Raw genomic sequence first — 23,875 nt, 5'->3', positions numbered from 1 at the left:
AAATTTTCTTGTAGAGGGCATGTTATGCTTTCCCAGAGCCCTGTTAAATACGATGAAACAGACCTTGCAAAGCCCAAACAGAATTTAGACCAAAATTCATTATGTTTTTAGAAGGGAAAGATGCCTTTTCTATGGGACTTAAGAAAGCAAGACACTTATTCCTACTAACTCCGTCTCCCTTCCTGAATGCACAGGTGTCATGCAGTGTTGTCATGGCTGCAAAGCTGGAAACCCTTCCCGTGACAGTTCTCTCAGCATTCAGACCATGCTTTGATGGCAGTATCTCACAGGGAAGGATCATCTGTGTTCCGCTAGAAAATAAAAAATTCTCCCTGCACCACATGTGGAAGGTGCTCATTACTCTGGGTTATCTCTGTGCATACACAAAGCTGTCTAGTTTGGTGCAGGAATCCCATTATTTCTCTGGTTCTTCCATACTGCTGGTACATCCTTTCAGAGCCCTGTAAAGGGCTGTGTTGTACAACAGCTGTTTTCTAAGTCAGAAGGCAAGCAAGGTCACACTTTGTTATGCTAAATCAATACTTCTAGAGAGAAGACTGCATTCAACATGCTATGAGATGATAAATGGGAGCAGAGAGCAGACTGCAGATGTATTAGCTTAACAGGGCACTACTAATTTTTAAAACTGGACTCATTGTCACCATTTATTTGATACAGAAGAGAAGCACGTTTTGTAAGAAAATGTTGAATTACTTTCAGGCAACAGTGAAGCCTATGTGTACTAGGTACTGTCATTTGCACTAGAGCAACACCAAGAAGCCCCAGAAGCTATCAGATTTCCATGTGTAGACATACAGTAATGCTTACTCATTTGTAACCTGCATCGTTGCTGCAATTCAGTTGTGGCATTTTGTCCTGCAAAGATTATTTTTAAGGGGTGGTCACCATGAAATAAAGCTTGTGTTGATTGCAGCTGCAGGTTTTCTGTCTTAATTTCACATTTATTCTCAGTTTCAGGCTTAAAGTCCAAGTTTCTGATACTAAACTAAACCTTTCCTTACTAGGAGCAGATCCCATTCTCTGCAGATCTGGTAATAAAAGCCTTGAATGTCTCTATGGGCAATACACAGGAGGAATATCAAAGAACATTATGGCTAGCTCTGTTTTGCCAGTTCTTGTGATTTTATAGCAAGTTTCACAACATATATTTTTCTTAAAACATTAGCTATAGTGTTATGTGACTTCATGGGAATCTCAGCCTTCATATAAAAAAGGAAGTTATGAGTCCTCATGAATACAGGGAAAAGGTGGAAGTATGATCCACCTGTGGAAAAGAATGAAAGAAAGTATATAAAATATTGTAGTTTTTTCTTATTATCTGGATTTTACAAGCCAAATCTCCACTGCATTGTGAAGCCAGCCTATAATCATACTCTTCTGTGCAAGCTGGCAAGGATGAACATCCCTCTTCTATTGTGCCGGAGACTCCCTGTGATCACTTTCGCTCCCCCAAGTAGGGGTAATGTCATGACTCCATGGGTCCATGGGTGTGCATCAAGCCGTCAAAGGCAGATCATTTCCGCTAGATGACACTTTATTTTCTAAATTGGTAATATCTTTGCCAGCAACTTGAGCTGATGTCAGTAACACATTGTCATCAGTAAACAAGGCTGATAAGTTTGAAGGAATAGGGTTGCCAAGGAAGCCACTGAATGCAAATTAAAATTTAACTCTTGCTCAGGTCTATGTGGTTTTCCTTTTCAAATGTCCATAGCCTTTTCTCAATTCCTTTGCATTATTTTACAATCAAAGGTGGAGAAGACAGTAGTTCCTGCAAAGCTTCCCCTCCCTTCTCATTTTCTATAATCATGAACTAATTTAAGCAGTATTTATAGTAGTGAGTTTGTCAAAAATTTCCCTCTAGAATAATTTCCTCGAAAGTGTGATTTGATAAAAGATTAACTGGTAATTGCAGTGGATGGTTCTCATCTAAAATGTATCTTGTAGCTGATTCTCCAGAAACAGAGTGGTCCAAAGAGACTGGATTACAGGGGAAGAGAAAGTTATTGACATGGAAGTACTAGAAGAACATATGTTATTTACTCTCTTTGAAAGGAAAAGTGGAAGGCAGAGTTCCAAATGTTGATAAGAGAAAGATGAAGGTTGTTTTGAGTGAAAAAAGATTTGGGAAAAGAGCTGTCTTGACATTTGCATAGACAGATATCAAATAGGACAATGAAATGAGAAGCTTGGATGGGATGTAAAGATGGGTATATTTATGACTTTCTTTTGCTTTAGGTTTCTAAAATACTTATAGCGTGACAAACAGATGGGGTCCACCTACCAAGAGTTTATTGTAGACATGTTCACTGCATTTAGAGATAAATTATGCAAATATAACACATCATATAGAGAAATTGTAAATGGAGGGCACAACAGAGTCTAATTGCAAGGCTGCATCTCTCATTGAAACCCTTTCCTGTTGTATGTTGCATACTGAATTCTTCTGCAAATCTGGTCAAGCTTTTTCATTCTGCAGAATCTTCTGCAGAGATTCAATAAAAATGGAGAAGGCTTAAGACTTTTCTAAAAAAACTGTTAACAGCATGTCTTGATTGACACAGAGCATTCAGTGGGAATGGCAGTAATACTTCTAATCTTCTGTCTACAAAAAAGCCTCCGTAATGGAAAGATATATAGAAAATAACCTTATTTTCTGATGCATCTTATGTAACTTTTCTGAAGTCAAAGTCTGCCTTAATGATCTTTCCTGGAGTCCTGTGCTGAACCACTGGCATTCAGAGAAGATATACATATTAATAAAATATGACGCTTGTGGCAAGGATGCAGCTTTGTTGAGCAACTACCTGGCTGATGGTCCTGATAACGGGTAGTGGTGGAAAAGGCTCTCTTACTTCCAAGAGGCATGCTAGGAAACTGGTGCCAACACCTTCACCTTTTTGATTTTCCTCTCTGAATCTTAACAGCCTTAAAAAACTCAGAATTTCCCACCACCTGTCCAAGATCACAGCTTGAAAAGCATAGGCAAAATGATCCATTCCACTGCTACGGTTTTGAAAACACATGCCACAGTTGTGTGACTTGTAATGACTTGAACAGAACAGTTCTGTACAGCTGAAAATATTTCCATCTATGCTTCTCCTTCCTAAAGCCATTCGTTACTCACAGTGCAAATAATTTTTTCTTTCTAAGGATTATTACCTGCCCAGGGACAATATCTTCGGATGTGTCTATGAATTAAAATAGAAAGGGAGAGAAACCAAGGTATATTCCATAGGTGGTGTTGCTGCAGAAAAGAAAATGCAACCTATTTATTTCCCAGGTTATGCTAGACTGTGCAGGCATGTTCTTATTTTGCTTCCCTAGAAACAAAGATGCATGAGGTATTGCCAGGCAATCCTCTACCACATACTCCGTCCAAACAATCTCTGTCCCTCATTGCAAAGGTACTAATAAAACCTGCCCCTGTTCCTCCAGATTAGATCAAACAGTCAATAACAATGGTCATGAACATGAACAAAAGGGAGAACTGCCAGGTCAGCAGGGCTGGATCCAGGTTACTTTCCTGGTTTCAGTCATTCAGCACAAATTCTGGTGCTGGGACACCTCTGAAGGATCTCTGAAAGTGCATTATTGGTAAGGCTGCTTACATGCAGGAAGGCAGTGAGAAAGAAAACTGGTGACTTAATTAATTACACACACTGTAATCACAGAGTATATGCAACAGTGCTGAGGAGCAGCACTGCAGCACCTGTTGGAAGACGCAGACTGTTGACATCAGCTAACAAAAATGCATGAAAGCTCTGCAGAAGATGATCTGGCTGGCATGGCTTATAGAGGTGGTTGAGAGCTTGGCCACCAAAGCATCAGAGGATCTTGCAGGGAAGAAGGCAGGTGAGACACAACTCCTGTGCTCACACAGGGTTTTTCTGCATCCGTAACAGGTGCACTTCAGTGGATGGTGGGTTTCCGTGCAGAGTGGGAACCTTTGACCAGAGCAGTCAATATGGACTCAAACAATTGGGTTCAGCATGTAACCTGTTAATGTCACAATCAAAAGAGGTACCCACAGAATTCAGGTTGCTGAATGTCTTCAGGTAAATGATTTTACATTTCTGTGCTCATTTCTTACCTTCTCTGCCCTCTGGTCTGTTGGAGGCAAATGTGGGGCACATGTTCGCAGTTATGCTGACACAATGGAGCATAGACCTCAGCTGATACTGCTCTAATGTCAGTAATGAACAACGGAGATTTGTTTTCTCCATTGCCAAAACAGAAAGAAAACTATCCTGAAACTATTCAGAAAGTGCATAATGGGGTTTCCTTTGCTTCCCTTGTAGCATCAAGTTACATCAATTGCTGGAGACAGAATAATAGAGCTCTGGGAAGCACTTATGCCTGAAGTTCCATCTCCAATGCACCATTTAGACTTGATGTAGGTGGTTTTCACTTTGTTCCTGTAGAACAGTAAGTATCACAATCCACATTTTGTAGGGAAGGGTGAGGACATGAGATTAAGTGGCATGAACAACCCCACAAGGTCATTTAGTGAAAAAAAAAAAACAAAACTAAGTCTATTATAGAGGGGTTTTGGTGCTTTTTTTATTTTTTTCAATGCTGTGGTTTCCAATAGCATGACCCATATTCCTTACTACTGAATAGATTTTGTTTCTGTCCTTGCTTTTTTTTTTCCCTATATTTCACAGGAGAAAACCAAATGAACAAATACTGACTGATTGAATTTTAAAAACACAAAGACCAATGATGCAATCAGTGTTAAAAAGGTAAGTGCAATTTTCTCCTATCATAAACTGTTTTCTGTTGTTCAATCTGCCACTTGTGAAACTCATCATTTGCCTCCGGAAATCTATATTTCCTCTACAAAATGATCTAAAGCTCTTCAATCTAAAACATTTCAATAAACATTCGATTTCCCACCATGCAAATTTGCTTTGGATGTCTAGCAGATGCACTGAAGTTTCACAATGTCTTTCACATCAATGCAAGAGGTATTCTGGATATATGAAGCATTACCAAACAACTTATTTTCTGAATAATGCGGGCTTTGAAAATGTCTCATGTTGAGTGTTCAGAGTTAGTGGATGCTTTTGACAATTTTGCTCTTACTCATGAGTCAGGTAAATAATGGGGAGATAGCCAGTCCTCATCAGAGCATCTGAAAAAATTGTAGTGTTTGTCATGGTGGCTGTTTGGAAAAAAAAAAAAGTCTGAATAAGGACATTAAGGAGAATAATAAACCACTGCATAGCCTACTTTCTGATGCAGAAGTTTAGACTTCATGTTGAGTATAGTGAGAAGGGCTCTTTGGACATATTTTTTAGTCAGGTGGGGAGTTCACATTAAAAAAAAAGCCTAACCCTTGGACCAACCAAAACCACTGTTGACATTTGTCAATTATTTATTTTTTTGTTGTTGTTTGTTTTGTTTTGTTTTTTTTTAAAGGGAGCAAAAATGGTCTAAAAATGAGGAGTTAAACTGTTAAATCACAGGCCAAAGTGGCAATTTTAGCAGTTTAAAACTCAGGAGGTAATTTCTGCTATAGCACAGTAAAAGGTTGTCACCAGCTTCACTACCTTTGCGCTTTAGGAAGCACCCAATATCTGCAATTCTGGATAGCACATGGAAACAGAGTGCTTCAACAATATATCCACAAACAAACCAACTTTTCTTCATGGCTTAAGTGGGGTTTGATTAAGTTGAAAAATTCTGCTAAAAAAAGAGAAACTGCTTGAAATGAATAATAGCACTAATAGCACATCAGCAGTGAAAGCTCTCTCTGGTCAGTTTCTTAAATATGTGGGCAGTCTTACACAGAAACAGAAGATAAATCTGTAAGGCTGTGCTATATTCTGAGCACCCGTTGCCCTACCTTAATACATGGTGAAAGACTTCATATACAAGTCAAAACGTAGCCACAAAGAAATCACCCATTGAAGCTGAGCTTTCTAGAGACCTTCGACAATGTACTTGCCCTATAGAACAAGTGAAATTTGTTTTCCGGCCCCCAAATACTTCTTACGGATCTGCTCCAAAGTTTCACTGGAGTTTTGCATTAATTTGCAATGGCAGCTCAAAAACAAGTTAGGTTGGACAAAGAGAAAAACAATGAAATTCAATGACAGTATTGTCTAGATTTGCTTCTGCTGGCATTATTTTGCTCTATTTGAAGTGAGGGTCTCATCCCCTTTGATTTTAGTGTCAGGGCAATTTCAGCTTGTTAAACCTTCACTGTTTCACATCTCCCAGGATCAACAGAGAAACCACAAAGATGATTTCCCTGGAAGGGAAAATACCTCCTGTCTATTTTTTTTTCTTTTTTTTCTTTTATTCCCCTCCTCCCTTCATCTTACTGAGAAAATAAGGCTGTTACTATATATTTTTTTCCTTCTACTGGTAACATTTCTAGCAAGAGAAAAACCTTCTGTTGGAAGGAAGATTCAACTGATAAAGCACCTCCTTAAAATGTGTGGGTAAAGCATGAGAAGCTTATTACGGAAAGGATTATTAAATATCTGGACTATTGGTAACATGCAACAGAAGTCAAGAGTAGTGGCTGTTAAGCGACTCAGGTCCTCCAAGCTGGCTGTCTCCTGTGGGTGAATGACAGCACATTTAAAATCTAGTCATTTTTTTTACAGGAAAGTTTGAACTTTCTGTAGGTGAGTTTAGCCATTTCCTAACTGTGCCTTTGTACCATTGATATCTATGTGACATGTGGCAAAGCATGAAGCTCTCAAGTTTAGAGGAACGGTGAATTCCACTTTCTCTGTTTACTCTCAGCCTTAGTTTGATTTTGACTTGTGGTCTGGCACATATCTGACGCTATTTATGAGCATAGTCAGAAATAGCCTGAACACTTATGGAGATAGTATGGATTTGTTCCTGCTTACAACTGAAACTAGCAGAGAAAATCCTATTAACTTGGTGGGGGGCAGGACAGGGTTCTACTGCAGGAGATGAGAGTATGGACTGGTGGCCTAAATCCAATAAAAGAGGTAATTCTACGTATTCGCATGTGCTCATGTTACCCAATGTATCTGAACTTCAGTGACTGACTACTCATACACTTAGCCAATCCAAAATGCAAAGTAAACTAACCCAGCTTCAGATTTCCTTCACTGTGGTTGGATTAAATTGTTCTCCTGGGTCTCCAAGCATCCATATGTTGGCTGCCAAGTCTGGGGAAGCATTGTGCTTGGCATTGCAAGAAAACTGACTGGCTGCAGAAGAACCCTTTATATGCCAGCCAGTTATCTCTGGGTGACTGAGCAACATCTGAGCACAAGTGAAAATGCCAGTGACCCACTCTAGAAGGAATATGGAAAGTTTTTCCTACCTTTAAACAAAATCAGATAAACCTCGGTATTTTCTTCACTAGGCCAGAAAACTGACTTATTCTGTCTTCCCTCAGAAGTAAATTTTCTCCACTTCTGATCATTTCTGGCTCTCCTGGACTCTTCTCCTTTCAGCCCATACTTTTATTGAAGACTAACATCCAGCACAATTCTGACCACAATACAATTTCATGTGCCTTATAGGCAGTGTCCCTGTCTACATATACCAGCCTGTTTGCCTTTTCCATGATGGACACGACTGCTGAGTAAGTTTCACTGGATTGTTCAGTATAATCCTCTCATCTTTTCTTCAGAGCTGCTATCCAGTAATTGATTAGGACTAGATGTTAAGAACCCTTCACTTGTTTCGAAGACACCATATGAAAAAGGCTAGTAACCTGCCAGTACCATTTTAAACTCTTTTTTTCATGTGTTCACAGGCCCTTCTAGTGAAGCTCAGGTTACTGTGACAGTGATTGGGCTGCTTAATCTGATCCAGATTCATGAAACACTGTCAAGAACCGGAACAAGTTCAGATCCAAGCTAGACACCATTTGTTTCAGGTTTCCACTGTGACAGCTGATAACTAGTATATATTCTTGCTTTAGTTCTCCAGCCACTTTTGCACCTGTTAGCTTCACCTGGGTAGAGATGTGACCAATGCAACAATGCCAATGACAAACCAGGCCTGCCTTCTCATTGGAACCCCCTCCAGCTCAGTGTGCCACTTGTAGCCAAAAGAATGCACCGTGCCACAGGCCCTGCAGGTGAGGCTTCACGGTTGGTGAGCTCACCAGTGCCACAGCAACTCAGGGGAGCACACAGCCCAACAGCCATTTCAGTGGCACATGGATGGAGCTTAGCTAAGCCACACTGCAATCCCTAAAGATAGTGACAACATACAGCTCGGTCCACCTGATCTTTTTGGACCTTACTGCCCCGCAGCCAGGCACCTATGACTTGCCTGCAATCACATGGTCAACATTATCCACGTCAATTTAAACTGAATTTATTTCACCAAGAAACATGTGTTTCCAAAGTAACAGAGAACAAAGACTATTTTAATTGTCTTATGTGTCTAAGTGAGGACAGTGGTTTGCCATACAATTTCACAGATCAACATGAAGTAGAAACTGGAGGTTTGGGTACATGCACCACCAAAATAACAGTCTTATTTCCTTACACCTGATTTTCAGGATTGCTTTTCTGGGCTGTGAGATCTCAGGCAAGAAAGAATGGTGCAGTACTCTTTCAAAAGACAGGGACCAAATGCAGAGAGGGATTCTTCCCAGTGCCCTGAGATTTGCAGCAGAATTGCCACGGGAAACTCCTGCCAGCTCTCCAGTTCAGCAGTGTTGTCCATCCTTTCTTTCTCAGCAGTGGAATAATCTCTAACAGACACATTTCCTTCTTAATTATGAATTATTATGCTGTTTTAAAAGCCCAGGAAAAAAAAAAAAACAACAAAACAACACATCATTAATGTAAAGAATTGTCTATATTGGAAACGCTATTGATTCTGGAACAACTCCTCTGTAGGACATTCAGTCCTGTGAATCGTTGAGAAATCCACAGAGGAGATCATCTGCACTGTTCAGTGTCACATCAATCTCACCAAGACCTTCGCTCAGCATCATACGCAATGTCACACATGATAAAGACAAAAATACTTGTAGACCACTTAGATTCTATTGTTTTTCCTCTGGAGGTCAGGAAGCTCATAATGAAAAGCATGAGAAGTATGAACAGGTCTGTATTTCACAGATGAGCTTCAGCTATCCCACGTGGATTTCAGTTTAAATTTTGTACTTTTTGTACTTTAGTAAAAACAAGTCTAAATTTAGCACAAGCAACAGGTATTTCTCACTGTCTTACTGATACAGGGACACGGTTCATAGAGATGTTTCTGTTCAGACACTTCTAAATTTCATTTTTTAAAAACTGGAGGTTTTTGTTTTCTTTCTTTTTATGTATGTATTTCTTAATTTATTGCTTTTTCCTGACTGGTTAAAAGTTACTTCCTTAACCAGAAAAATGTACTAAGATCACCACTAAGCTGGGATGAGTTTATGTACATTCTTAATTTAGCAGTTATCCCTGCCACAAGGAGTGGTCTTAAAGATACAGCTTAAAATGCTGGAAAATTAATCAGCCTTCTGCTGGAACCTCCTTCTCTAAAATGCAGCAAGTGCTTGTATATGTTTATTTTAATTATGAACAAATACATGATTAAAAATCAAAACTTTTTATGTCAAAGTAGGTAGGAATTCAAAATAGATAAGGGATTAAGTCCTTAACACTGCACTATCTGCACAGAGCCACTGGAACTTGACAACACATCCAAGATAGTAATTTTGTACCAAAGCCAATGTGTGAGACTATCCAGTCCCCTATGCTGCAGTTATCGTAAATTCAGTGACACCTTGGATGCCAAATGCATGCTTTATGCTCCAAATGGGAAACAGTTGAATCACTAGGGATCCTTTAAAAACCCATGCATGTCAGTGAGGGTTTTCCAAAGACCCTGACACGTGGTGCAGCTCAGATGTGTTCCATGAGAGGCTAACAAGTGTCTGTGTGTGTACTGCAACCTCTTTTCCGCTGGGAAGCCCACTAACGACCAGTGAGCCTAATGCTGGCACTGCAGCGTGCAGCACTCAGCTGGTTAATCGCTAGATGCCTGCATTTAGCACCGCGATCCGCTCCTGAGAAATCTCAGCTCTACACTCGCTCCTGCTGCTGCCATAAAGAGGCTGCAGCTGTGTGAGTCTCTGCAGCAAACATTACGGGCTGCTAAACTCTTCCTCCTCTAGCAACAAATCACATGGCAATTCAGCTTCTGATTTCTATCTACAGTTTTCAACCTCTTAATAGGGGCTCCTTAGCCCAGGTTACTTCGTCCTACTGTAGTGCTGCTTCTAACTCTATATGGCAAAAGAACATGGCTGAAGCAGAGGAGATGACAATGACATGTCCCCAAAAGGCTGGAAAGCACCTTATATTTAGCCCTCTGCTGGTAAGCTGATGACTTTCTATCAAGGTGTATATATATTTTTTTAAATCTGAGCACACCCCTTCAATCCCAAATCTCCAACTGATTGTCAGTGGCTGCTATTATTAGGCACTGCAGAGGGGCTGAGCCCCACCCTGCTCAGTGTTGTCTGTGAATCCTGACAAATGATGTTGGCAGCTCAAATTAAAATAATCATAGCACTGCCTAAATCAACAACCTGAGATCTATGCTGTTTGGAAAAGGCTGCAACTCAACTCACAGATGAGAGCAGGTCTGTCTCCTTCCAAAAAGAGCTCCCCAAAGTGCATTAGTTGTTGGCCTTTTTTTTTTTTTTGTACACAGAGAGCATTTGTTTTTACTGGCGAAGAGGAAGAAAGCTTTATACACCTCCAGTGACTAACCTCACTGCAAGTCGGCTAAGTAACAAAAAGCATCTGTGTGTCAAGAGCTACACAGGTCTGGTATGCAATTGCCAAAAGGCCATACCCATTTCACTGCCACTGGACTTGGTGTTAACCCTTGCAAGCACGTGGTTTTCTCAGATCAGAATTTTCAGTGGAAAATGGTTTCCTATGGTAGGAAAATTAGGACCAGAGGTAGGTGTATAATCCTTGGGTCCTGAGTCCCTCTCCTGAAAGGCATCCTCAGTCCAAACAGTGCCTCACCACACACACGCTCAGCACATGCTCGTGTGCCATTCGAGAGACGGTAAAGTTTAAGATCACATTTCAGTGATCCCATCTAAATAAGGAAGCATGGGGTTGAATTCATGGCTCTGTTGGGTTTTCTGGTGAAAGAGGCAAATAAATTATTTACCTGAGCTTCACTTCCCCATCAATAAACAAATTCTTGGAAATCTTTGCAAAATTCCTCGGGATGCACTCAGAAAGAAGCTCAGAAGCTAAATAGCACTGCTGAGAGTCCTCATAATTTACTACACGCACATAGTGCAGTGGTTTCCCAAACACACGCTGCAGACCAACCATCTTTCCGGTGCCTGTACTTGTCAAGGATTCATATGATAAAAGAATACACTTCATTCTGTACAAGAGTAAAATAGTATTTTTGAAGGGGGTAAGGACACAATGAGTGATTCCTGAAAGAGCAAGAGAGCTTGAGAAGAGACTGAGCACCACTGTGCACCCCCTTGCAGCCCCATCCCACCCTCATCCCAGTTACCCAGCAGTCCATCACCTTTAGCATGTCACGTAAATGTCAAAGTCGCACCTCTGACTTCACACGAACATCTACCCCACCGCTGACATGGTACATGGCATCTGTCTTTAAAATTACACTCCAGGCTGGAGCTGTTAAATTGTTTCCAAAATGTAAATATTTCACAACTATTTTACTTTAGCAGCAACTTAGCAACAATAACAATAATTAAAACAAACAAACACACAAACAAACAGACTTTCCATTGATTTTCACTTTCTTTTGCTAAATGTAATTTGAAAGGCACAAATGAAATCCAGTATCTCAGCTCCTTGTCTGTGTTCAAGAGATGTTGGTGATGTGTTAAGGGCTAGGAATGCACTGTGGAAACAATTCTAAATTTAAACAGTTCAGTTTGGGTAAGTCTGGAGACTGTCTAGAAATTTCTCAAGAGCAAGTTGGTTTCTGGTTTCTATTTATTCCTAGTTTTCGTTGATACCTTGACAGCAATATATTTTCATCATATTTCCACTTCTCTTGCTGTCATGTAAACATTCCTAAAGCAAAAATACAGATAAAACCCGAGACGATAATTTTAGTTTTCAGACATTATGGGCATTTTTCTTGGCTTTTTGGCTTAGAAGAGGCAAAGGCCATAACACTTCCTACACTGTGCATGAACTCACAGTGTTTTATGTGCTTCAGAAGTCGAGACAAGATACAACTGTGCTTGTATGGGTTTCTCTGTGCGAGGTCTCTTGTGAAGCTGACTCATGATTTTGCTGCAGTCCAGGGCAGGGCTGCAGATTCGTGTTGCAGGGAAACCTCTCTCATCCTTTACAGCAAATACAAACACACCACTTCCTCTCCCACAGCTGATTTCCACTGAGGTTCACAGGAACCTCATGAGTTTTTATTGTGCTCACAAGATAGATCTCACTTACATTTAGTTTGTGATAATTTCTAGTTTACACACACTAAACCCATTCCTGGAAATATTTGCAGCATGACACAGACTTTTCCTATGCCCACCAGGTCTTCCTCGCCATAGAGTGCTCTGGAAATCTATTAAGGTCTCACTAGCCTTCAAGTTTTTTCAGCTCAGAATGTAAAAGGAGGACAGATACAGCTATAGGAGGATTTTCTATTTCAGGTACTCGCTTATTAGGACTGCTGAGGAACAAGATGGCAGAGGAATGGTTGCGATTAATCAGCACCATAAATACAATTGCAAATAGGATAACGAAGGAAAAATGGGAACGGAAAAAATGGATTAAACTATGTAGCAGCAATATTCAAACAAGCTCCATGGTGAATTGCGAGGGGTCTTTCTTTAGTGCCAAAACTTGTGAAAGTACTTAAAGACATAGCTACTCCAGGAATGTGAGTACGCAGCACGGCTGCACTGCGTCAGACCATCTAGTCCATGCTCCATTCTAGCACAGGGCCTAATGTAGAAGACCTCAGGAGCATGACAAATACATGTAAAACTTCTCCGCCAGCCTCCAGTAACTTGCAACTTGAAAATTACTTATATGTAATGAGAAAGTCCTTCATGGATTCCACTTTCATGAGCATCCCTGGGTTTACCTCAAGCCCATGTGCACTTGGAATATCTGTCACATCCTGGAGAGAAGGGTACTACTCATTTTAGGAAGAACATTTCTCTGGTTTTGTTTTGTCCACAAGTGCTGCTCTCCTTAGACAACTACTAATTCTTGTGCCAAAAGATGTAGGCAGTATTTCCTTATCCTCTGTCTCTGTAACACTCACGAACTTATAGCCTTCTCCAAATTCTTCTCACTCATCTATTTTCCAAACAGAAAAGTGTGAGCCTACTTACTCTGCTTACTCTTTGCATAAATTGCTGCCTTTTTTCTGCAGGCTTTAGGTCTGAAAACAGCTGAATTCAGACGGATTTGATCATGTGCTCAACTTTAAGGACAAAAATATTACTTCCTAAATGAAGGCATAGGAAACTTGTGTATGAAGTCATCATAGCAATAGTAAACTGCTGATTAAATGAATTTACCACATCTTTCTGTGTGATTCCCCAATACCTGAGATTCTAATTGTCATGAACAATATTCTCTTAAAGGATTTGCAAAAATTTTGAAGAAGTTGTTCAATAAAGTGACCTTGGGTATGAGATCTACTAGCCATGAGTTTTACTTTTGTGGGGTACTAGACAATGAGTGAATGGGGAGAAAAATAAAAATGTCAAAGTGCTTTTCTGTCAATAAATTTTCTGAAATTTATGGACACCACATGGTGGTCACTGCACTTGCTGAGTGTCCAGCCCACAAATGTAGAATGCCTAGGTTACCAGCAATTCTGATGCTGAAACTATACCGGTACTAACTTTCCAAAAGATAATTGTATTACTATTCTCAAAGGCCTGTTGAAAAATTAGTGGAATGCTATACGTAAACATATATGAACCTGCCTCCCTTTTGATAGGACCTCATTTACCAAATAGTCTAACTTGGTCTGCAAGACTGCTTTTTTTATTGTTGTATTTACTCCTCCACCAGTCTACCTGCACATTATAAACTTTGTTTTTCCATTTACATCAAAGTATAAATGCAGAGCACCTTCAAGCCTTGAAAAGCTGCTACCTACAAGCTCTGCCCTGTCTTTGCTCTCAAGGAACCAGGCTCTGTTCAGCAGTCTCCCTCACTGACAGCAACTTTTTGATAACTTAATCCATCTAAGGCAGACCCCACTGATACAGGAGGGGGGTATTTTTTTAAACAACAGTGTTCTGCCATATGAAGTCAAACACCTGATGACATTTCAGTAACGTTAGATCCGGTCAACAAACTCAAAATCTCATAGAAAAGACAAGAATGGTCATATTTGATGGGATATATCTTTGACATGGCTACTTGAACCTCAATAATTACTTTTCTTTAATGTTTCACCGAGCTACTGTTTCTCAGAGCTGGGCACTGATAAGTGGTAGCCATCATTACTGTTGCTTTCACCTGCTAAGAAATCAGTAGATTTTTGTACCTTCCCACTTGCATCTTTAGGCTGGATATGTCCTTGACCTGAAAATCTCTTCCAGTTCCTGCGTTGGTTGTTGCTCTAGTGGATGATTTCTCCTCAGTGCTGCCCTTCAGTGATTGTCTTTAATTCACTTTATATATGGGTAATGCATATTCACTGCATCATAAGTGCATCTGCACCACACATGCACTGATATGTACTCAGTGCCCCCACTTCCCACCTTTATGACTGCTAGCTAAGTGATTGAAAATATTTATATTTCGTAAATGCTTGTCTATGTTTAGATCACTATCTGATTGCAATCTTTGCAGCCGTAGAGAACGGGGGCATGCCCATAAATTACAGAACCACACAGTTTATTTATACAAAATGTCATAAATTAACTCAGCTCACCTGTCCCCATGCCACTGAGCCTGCTTCCTCTGGGATTACTCGCATTTCAAATGTCTGAGCAACTTGCAGCAGGCAGATTTTTTTAAAACCACAAAAATGCTTCCTTTTTCACCCAAAATTTTGCCCACCACTCCCCTTGGGAAAAGAGCAGAAGTAAGCATGGAAGTGTGCTATAGGAACAAGCTAAGAGAGAAGACATCTTACAAACTCCTCTTTTAACCTCTTGTTTACCTCCTGCATCTTCCTGAAGTGTTCAGAGTGGGTGCTCAGCTCTGTTGGTAGTAGGGCAGTGCTGCTATGGGCATTTAGGGTCAGGCTCAAGCTGATGTTAAGAGTGGTGTGACATAGCACAAGGATTTACCAGTATCTGCCCATGGCACATGTGGAGAGATGTGTTGCGACCTCTGCTCAAGGAAGGATCAGAAAACTGATCACTCCTGGCCATCACCGGACCTTCCTAGGACACAGAGTTTGTTTTCCACCCAGGCAGAGACAACTGGGCTCCAGTTTTTGGAAGCTGGCTTGCTCACGTCTCCCCACTTCTAAGACCAGACTGCCACAGTGCTTTGAGCCTTGCTATAGTTAGCTTATGAACTTTAGGAACTTCAGAAACTGAAAGAGCTAAAAATGACAGCTTAAGCATGTCCAATGGCATTAAAAATGTATACATTTAAAGCCGACTTTTTTTTTTTTTTTTTAGAAACACACATTCTGTTTTTTAAAGGCTTATGTATCTGTATCTTGCCCTGGTAAACCATAGCATCCAAGTTGTACTCAACCCTCCATGCATCTCTAAATGCTCACTGAGACAAAGCAAAGTCCATTATTCACAGTTTACTGGTGGAAAATGAATGCACAGAGACGCTAAGTACTTGCTGCTGGCAAAACAAGTGGCTAGTTCATGCTCACCAAGGTTTAGATTAATGTCCTAACAGTTAGACACCTATTTTCCTCTTTCCATGACACTTACATCTATACCAGACAAGCATGCATTAAAACGGTGATTACTCTGAGTAACAAAGTACAAAATCAAACTCTTCAAAAGATGTCAGCCTTCTGGTCCAAATATTTATATTTCCATATTTGGATTTTGTTTTCTTTAAATACTCAGTAATGCACACTTAAAATTCACTCTGATTGTCTTCCTGGGAAGCTCATTTGCCATGGTGATTATGGAAGCAAGCATGAACATACAGGCAACAATGTGTAGAAGTCCCAATGGTAAATGGATTTCGTTCTACATGCCTTGCATTCAACCAGCTTGATTGAACAGTGCTGGTGTAAGCTTCTGTTCATCAGAATGAGATACTGCAGCTTGTCAAAGTAGAGGGAACACCCAGCTGAACAAAAATGTCACCTTTTTTTCTTCTAAGAAAGCCCATGTAAGTTTTAAGGATTTACCTTATTTTAGCCAACCAGCAGCAGATGAGAAATTCCTAACTCATCCAGATGGAGCAAAGCCTACATCAGAAATAAACTTCTCTGCATTCTGACAAACATTTGCAGCAGTCCAACCACAAGAGAAAAGCTTATATGTAAAACCTGTTGGTCTGCAGAGTGGGGAACCTAACAAGTCAGTTCATGGACCCACATTCAAGCTTAAAGTAAAGCTGAATATTTTTGATGCTGAAGTAAAATTATTTCAATCTAATTGTCTGCATGTATTACTATACTATCTTTTCTTTGTTGCCAGAAATAGAAACCAAAAAAGGAAATACATATAGAAAATGAAGCTCCAGATTCTCAAGGCCTTCTCTCATACCACCATAAACATACTGTAAAAAGCTGCAATACACCAAGTAATAATTTTACCTCTGTAATGGCCTCATTGGTGTGAAATGCAAAACACAAGCAGCAGACCATTAGATTTATTATACATGTGAAAGGTTTAAGCACATCATGTGGAATGGAAATGGGTGCTGTTTGGCTTTCTGTTATATAGCAGTCAAAAGAAGCAGCAATAACGTAAGTAATTCATTATTTTTTTTTGAATAGGGAAACAGAAGTTTTTCAGAGCTATGCACCACTGTAATGTGCAGAGCCACACTGCAGTACAGTCCTGCTGTACAGGAGTCCCAAACCAGAGGCAATGGTGAGGATTGCCTCTGGGGGAACTTTCCTGGTGTTTCCATTCGGAGATTTGGCAATGCCTATGCTGACAGAAAACTGTGAACCAGCTTAGAAATATGCGCCTACTTTCCACTGCCTGAAAATTATAGTATAGTATCCCCCCGCCCCCACCTCCCCATATCAAATTATACCATTTGCTCTTTTTGAGGAAATATTTTAGAGAGAAAAAACAACCACAACAACAAAAACCAACAATCCCCCCCCCCCAAAAAAAAAACCCAGCCAAACAAACAAAGCCAAAAAATCCCAAACAAACCCAATCTATTTGTTTTACATCTGGTTCTTTTAAATCTCCATGGACCTATTAGCAGAATAGTGGACTTGGAGAAAACAGCTTGGAACAGCAGCAGCAGCACAGCAGCCATTCCTCTTACTACAAAGGGAATCTGTAATCTCTGCTGGCTCCTGTAAAACGTAACATCTGTTGATCACTGGGGGAAGTGGGGAAGGGAACGTAAAACCCATGCGGGCTCTGCCGTCTTCTGTCATTTCCCTGCAGACCTCCAGGTGTGCGGTCCCCGGCACGGGCCGTGCCATCCGACGGGGACCGGCACAGCTGGACCAGCATCTCAGCCGCAGGGAAGAAGAAGAGCTGGGTGTCACTGGAACAAGGGCAGGCTGTGTGGGGCTGGCAGACGGGCAGCGCCCACAGAAACACAGGCCTTTTGACACGGCCCCCGTGGCGCGCTGGAGGATGAGCTGGCGATTCCTGTGTGCCAGGAGGATGATGGTTTTCAAACACCCAGGCCCAGTCCTCACCGAGTGTCACTGCCCATGTTCCTCTGAGGTCTGCACCCGCTCAGCCCATGGCTCACGTCAAATTATTACGTGAAAACAAAAGTTTTAGCTAAAATGGGGCACAATCCTGCCTAGACTTTATCCCTGGCAGGATGCAACTCAGCAGGCAATTTGTCTGGAACCTCGTATTCAGCTACAGAACTGAGGTGACAGTTTAGTAGATCAAATAATTACATGATTTTGATAATGCAGTGTTTGTATTAGATTGTATTAAAAATTAGTAATATCACAATTATTTTGTTCAGAAAAAGCCACGTTGCAGCAGATCATTTTGTTTAACTTCTTAATCAGCTAAGCTTAAGCTCCCACTGTGAGAAAATATCTTTTCAGCAGAGTACTGATTTTCTCCTGCAATCTCCCCTCCTCCCCACTTACTCTTTCTTTTCTTCTCCATCATCAATCTTTTAAGCGTGCCACTGTGCATTCACATTTTTCTTTCTGCACGTGTCAGCTCAATGCTCTTCCTCAGAACCCTCTCCCTCCGCCAAATCCTGCAAAGCAGACTTTAACCACTCGTTTCCCAAGCTGGGAACTCCATGCACAACTTCACAAAATCCAGGCTCTCTGGGAGCTTCCCAGTCACCGTGCCGGAATCACCCCCTTCCCTCCGCAACCCCAGGCTATGGACAAAATGAGCAATTAAAATGAAACTGACTTACTGCTATGGCTTGGAGCCTTTCCTTGTGCAACTCTGCTTCCGCCATCCTGGAGAGAAGGACACAGGAGGAGACAGTGGGAGACGGGTGGGGGGAAAAAAAAAAAAGGAACAAAACCAAAACAGAGCACACACTGCAGTCACTCCGGGGGAACTGGAGTAATTGCAAAGAAAGCCGAGCTCCTGTGTAGTAGTCAGCCACTTTTGGAGGCACTGCAGGCTGGCTCACGGTAGGATCATTTTAGTCACTGGACCGGTGCCTGCCTTGCTGCCTGTCTCCCAGCTGTATTGCTAACTGCATTTCATTGCTGCTTCTGTGTGCTGTTGCTGTCACACAAGCCATGTATGCACTCTCCAAGCAGCTGAGCGCAGGGATAGCTCGCATGGCTATAATTTTTCGCGTTGACGTCTCAGCTCATTTGCTCCTCCTATGGGGCGCTGGGTCACGACAGGAGCTCGACATCAGTAGCGTGCACAGTAATCCAAACCTGCATGACTGCAGCAGAGGAGGCAGACAGCTGTGCCGCTGCATGTCCTTAGCGAGCAGGGCGGCGGGGAGGGAAGGACGGTGGCACATGGTGTGACGAGCAGGAGCTGCTGCAGACAGGGAGGCAGGGAGGCAGGCAGTGGCTGCAGACTCGAATTAAAGCAGGTTTGGCTAAGGGAAAGGATAGGGCTGACTGGAGGAGGGAGGCATGGAGCTTGGGGGAGCGGCACAGCCACCCATGGATGTAGTGGTACCACGGCATGATGCTGCAAAGGGCTGCTGCAGCAGCACAGCCTTTAAGAGCAGCAGTGAAGAGCATGGGGGGGTGAGTGGGGAAGAGGGAAGGTGTCCATGCACCCTGCATGTGTGTTGCACATTCAAGCTCTGTGTTGACATCAGACACTCAAAAGTGACAAGCTGTACATGAAAACAGTCTGACTGAAGACCGCAGGTGTGTTATGAATAGAGAAAGAGGCAGGTCGGAAGAGAAGGGGGGCCTGAGCCAATATTATGAGTGTACCCTTATTTTCAAGCATGGCTTTGGTTTTGCATGCAACCTCCTCCTTCTCCTCAAAAAAAACCAAAAAAACATTTCTTTTCTTTTTTTTTTTTTTTTTTTTTTTTTGGTATGGTCTCCCATCTGCTTTGTTTTCTCATAAACAGCAAAGAAACCCGCCACTCTCTCCCAGCCTGGTCCCATGGGGTGCTACTGAATGGGTCAGCACATGGCTGTTCCAGTAGAGGGACAACCAGCACAGACGTCATGCTGGGCAGTGAGCTGAGTCTGGCACCCTGTTGCTGTCCTACCATGAGAAGCAGAGGTGTATTTTGCATCATATAATTTTGCTTAAAAACCCCATGCTGACAGGACATGGAAACTCCATCTTGGAGGAAAGTGGTCTGGACATCACCCTGCTTTCCATGTGCCTGCCCTTTCATGTGCCACCCAACCTGGCATTTTACCCCTCTGCAGCACCCGTATCTCCTGTTCTGGATATCCTCCCATCCTCTACCTCCATCCCATTCCCAGCTCTGGGATGTGCTACTTGCTGCACGCTGCTTTTCCAAAGGCAGCTGCTTCCTCAAGTGTTCCCACCCCTGGTCCCATTTCCCTTACTGGTGCCCAGGCTCCTTGTCTCATGACAGCATGTTAGAGTGACCTCTTGCTTAGCTTTGCCTCTATGGAAGACGTCCTTTGTTGTATAGAAACCCCACAAAATATTATATAATTCTGGTAGTGCCTGTGGCCAAAGGGCAAAGCTTTATTGCTGTATCCCAAGTGAGGCAGTATCTGTAAGTGGGTGTTGGGGTGGGCTCACAGCTAGGGGAAATGCAGCAATTCCAACCTAAACTGGAGCTCTTTCAGTCTTACAGTTTTAAGTAATTTGTTGGGTGACATCTGTCCTGTAGCTTATTTGAGCCCTTTCAGCTTGTTGTTTTTCTTCAAAACCTCTCTTTTTGTTTTCTGTCACCACATAAAGGTCCCATGTATGGCTGCTTATATTGCTACAGCTGGTTTTGAAATATCCTGTCACACAGGATCCAGACAGCTATACTCCCACATGTGCACTGAGAACATACACAGGCAACTCCTGCTATGACTTGCAAGCTATGCAGTTAAATCCCTTCAATGCCCTTCTCATGTTTTGCTGTTAAGCCTTGCCCACGGGAGGAATTCTGCTACAGGCTGTATCCAGCAAAGGCAAGGGAATGCCCCAGTGCTAACTGGAGCTGGAGCTGGGACAGGCAACCCACTGAGTCCACAACCTGCAGTCACGTTAGATGCTACCAAAGTGCGTGAAGTGCACCACAGCAGCAAAGCATTTAAACATGTACTTAAGTGCATTCAAGGCAGTCATATATGAAAGTGCATGCGCACATCTGACTTCTGGTATGAAACCTTGCCACAGTTCATGAAGTGCGGGAACTGCAGCTAAGCTGGATACTGTGTTCACCCCACATTTATCCTTCCATTTAACTGCAGCGCTCGCTGCAAGCAAGGGGCAAACGAGGCGCATCGTAGTGAGTGGTGGGGCATTCCCGGTCCCAGTGAAACATGCTGCAGGGCTTTGCACCTCTCTTTGCTTTAGTTTGCCAAGGAAACATGCATCAGCTCTGCATTTACATGTTTTTTTGTCCATGTTGGTTTAGATTTTTGTTTTCAGGCTGGTTTACTATGTTAGTAAGGAACCTTAATAAAAAACTAAGAAGTGGTGTTAAGCCTCGTGTTTTTTATTTGTTTTGTTTTGCTTTTGGGGCAGGACGGCATGGTAGTATTTCCAAATTTTGAAGACGTTAAGAAAACAATAGATATTGGGTGCTGCAAGGAAGAGCAAGAAGATTCTAATAGACTAGGCAAGCAAGAGGAAAGAAGTATTTTAATATACTTAGTTTGGTAGATAGAAATGAAGAAGAAAGGAAAAATGTCCCTATTATTTTTTGAATGTCAGTTGTAAGGTTGTTCTTTTCACCGCCATTTTTAAAAGAGCAAAGACTGCTACATCTTAATAATGTGTGAATTACATCCCATTTCCATGCAAACCAGATTTTTATTTTCATTTCCTTGGAAAGGAGTGTAGGAAACAATCTGTAATCCCGGCTCAATGCTGGAGAGGATCCTGAAAGCACTGTGAGCTGTGTGTAGCCTGAACTTTTAATGAGACAGCCTAGTTATACTGGAGACCTGCAGGTTTTTTTGACAAACCATGTATATTGGGGTTTTTTTGTGTGTGTGTTTTTGTTGTTGTTGCTGGGTTGTTTTTTTTTGTTTGGTTTCTTGTTGTTGTTGTTTTTGCCTTTGACCTGCATACAACCAGAACCCTTCTGCATGATGTTGGACATCTTGGTTTTGGGACAAAAACCCTTGGCTTCCTATCCTTCTGGTTTTTGGTAGGACTGAATCAGTCTAAGAAACCAGACTGAAGGCTGTGTAAGGAAGGCACACATATACTCGTGAAGGTCAGGATTAATGTCTCAGCCGTTGCAAATGGATCGACATATTTTTGTGGTGACAAGTTAGTGGTTGGATGCTGGCAGCCGTTGTCAAGAGAACACAGAGCAAGGAGGGAAAACAGGCTTCACATTTGCATTTCAGGCTGTTTAAGAGGAGATACTTCTGGCTCTTAAAATTACCAGATGCCAGCATGTTGCATTGTGCTACACTAGCACTGTTCTAGCATCCTCCCTGTTGTTAAGTATTCCTCCCTAGGGCATATTTGAACGATATTATTTTCATCTAAGTTGAAATTCTGGGGTTTGATTAATCTGTTTTTTATTTTCCTCACCAGTCTCTGTCCTCAGATGCTACATTAAAATAGGCCAGGAATTAAAATTTTATCTAAACTTTTAGATTCCTGAGCCCATTGTCCACGCCCACTTTTTGGACTTCCTCAAGCACGGTGTCCCACACAACACAGACATAGAAATATTTGGCAGTGGCACAACCTGACATTTCCAGGAGAGGCTACTCCATCTTCAGTTTTAGTTGGGGCTCTCAGCCTCATCACACAGCTGTGTCTTGCTGTTCGTCTTCCTCTCATACCCAGGCTGCTTGCTGGGGATGCACAGTGGCTGCAGCACCAGGGCTTCTGATTGGGCCACCTGGAACCTCCTCACGGTGAGCTTCACCTCAGGGACCCCCATGCCAAGGAGCCACCACTCTGGGACAGTTGTTCTTGTCCTGCCCAGGCATGTTAACCCAGTAAGTGGTGGCTGCACAGTGTGATTTGTGTGTCTAAGACCTCCACACCCACTTTGGGTGGCTGGAGGTGGGGTCTGTTGCCACTTACAACTTGCGGTGGTGAAGGTGAGGACATAGAAGCATAGACGTTTAGAATGGTTTGGGTAGAAAAGGACCTTAAAGATCGTCTAGTTCTAACTCCCCTGCCATGGGCCAGAGACATCTTCCACTAGACCAGGTGGCTCAAAGCCTCATCTGGCCTGGCCTTGCCAGGGATGGGGCAACCACAGCTTCTCTGGACAGCCCGTTCCAGTGGCTCACTGCCCTCTGCTGTGGAGTGGTAGATGCTAGCACCAGTACACCTTCTTCATCCCCCTCTGCCTCTCACATGAGGTTCATGGGCACAGCCCCAGGGCATGTGGGCTCCTGGAAAAATCAATCCAACTGACAAGATAAGCAGAGGCTGGGAAATCTCCCCTCTGCCTTCCATGGCATTTCACACCTGAAAAATGCAAATGGGGAAATTATAAGTGATATGGCTGAAGCTGAATAGGAGGGCAGTGACAGAGCTCAACCTACACATCTGATTCCAGTTCTGTAAGTGCACAAGATCATTCTTTCTTCATTGAAAAAAACGCTTTATATCAGACTTGGTTTAACTGAAGTGGTTTCCACCCCCCTTCTTTTGTTCCAGTTTTGCCACTTGCTATCAAGATGTGCAGTTGAAGCACATACAGGAGGAGAAAGCATTGTTCTAGAAATAAAAAGCTAGAGCACAGGGCTTTGTTTTAAACCTTCCTAAGACAGCAGGGTTATGAATAGGTAAGCCATCATTTATTAATAAGTGCAGCCTATTAGGTTTTTCCATGTTTGCTTGGTTTTGTTCTGCAGCCGTGGGCAGCTTGCAATGAGAAGTCCTCTGATCAGCAGCAGGACACCTCGTCTCAATGGACCACCAGATACTGCAAGTGGAAGGGGCCCTCAAGAGCCTCCACAGAACAGAGGTCTCCTGGCCAAGTGATGTCTATAGTCCACAAAGAGTTGCCTGTAAGTGACTCTGCTGGTAGCATGGACAGAGACAAGAAACAATGTCTCTCCTGAGACCCCTTGCCCTGCCGGCCCCCTGCCGTGTGTAAACAGCCTGGAGTTAACCTGAGATTTATTCAACATCTTCAGTCCTTGGCAGTAATTAGTGAAGCAAGCTACAGAGCACTCA

At 42.3% G+C, this 23,875-nt stretch overlaps 1 protein-coding gene across 5 annotated transcripts in view; it reads right to left on the bottom strand.

Moving 5' to 3' along the window:
* The window catches only part of PALM2AKAP2 (PALM2 and AKAP2 fusion), a 268,612-nt gene extending 249,718 nt beyond the window's left edge, over nucleotides 1-18,894 (bottom strand). For 2 of the 5 annotated variants that reach the window (XM_065861505.2, XM_065861507.2), the window contains exon 1: nucleotides 18,498-18,894. In XM_065861505.2, the coding sequence (XP_065717577.1) occupies nucleotides 18,498-18,542 (45 nt within the window). In that variant the 5' untranslated portion in view covers nucleotides 18,543-18,894. The remainder of the gene's footprint in view (nucleotides 1-18,497) is intronic. The other 3 variants (XM_065861508.2, XM_065861509.2, XM_071802066.1) reach the window with 2 other exon arrangements.
* Nucleotides 18,895-23,875: the final 4,981 nt, after the last annotated feature.

The sequence above is a fragment of the Patagioenas fasciata genome, chromosome Z, assembly GCF_037038585.1.
Source record: "Patagioenas fasciata isolate bPatFas1 chromosome Z, bPatFas1.hap1, whole genome shotgun sequence".
In the NCBI taxonomy this organism is placed as follows: Eukaryota; Metazoa; Chordata; class Aves; order Columbiformes; family Columbidae; genus Patagioenas; species Patagioenas fasciata.
The sequence above is the reverse complement of the archived record's forward strand: the minus strand, read 5'-3'. Positions and strand labels throughout refer to the sequence as shown.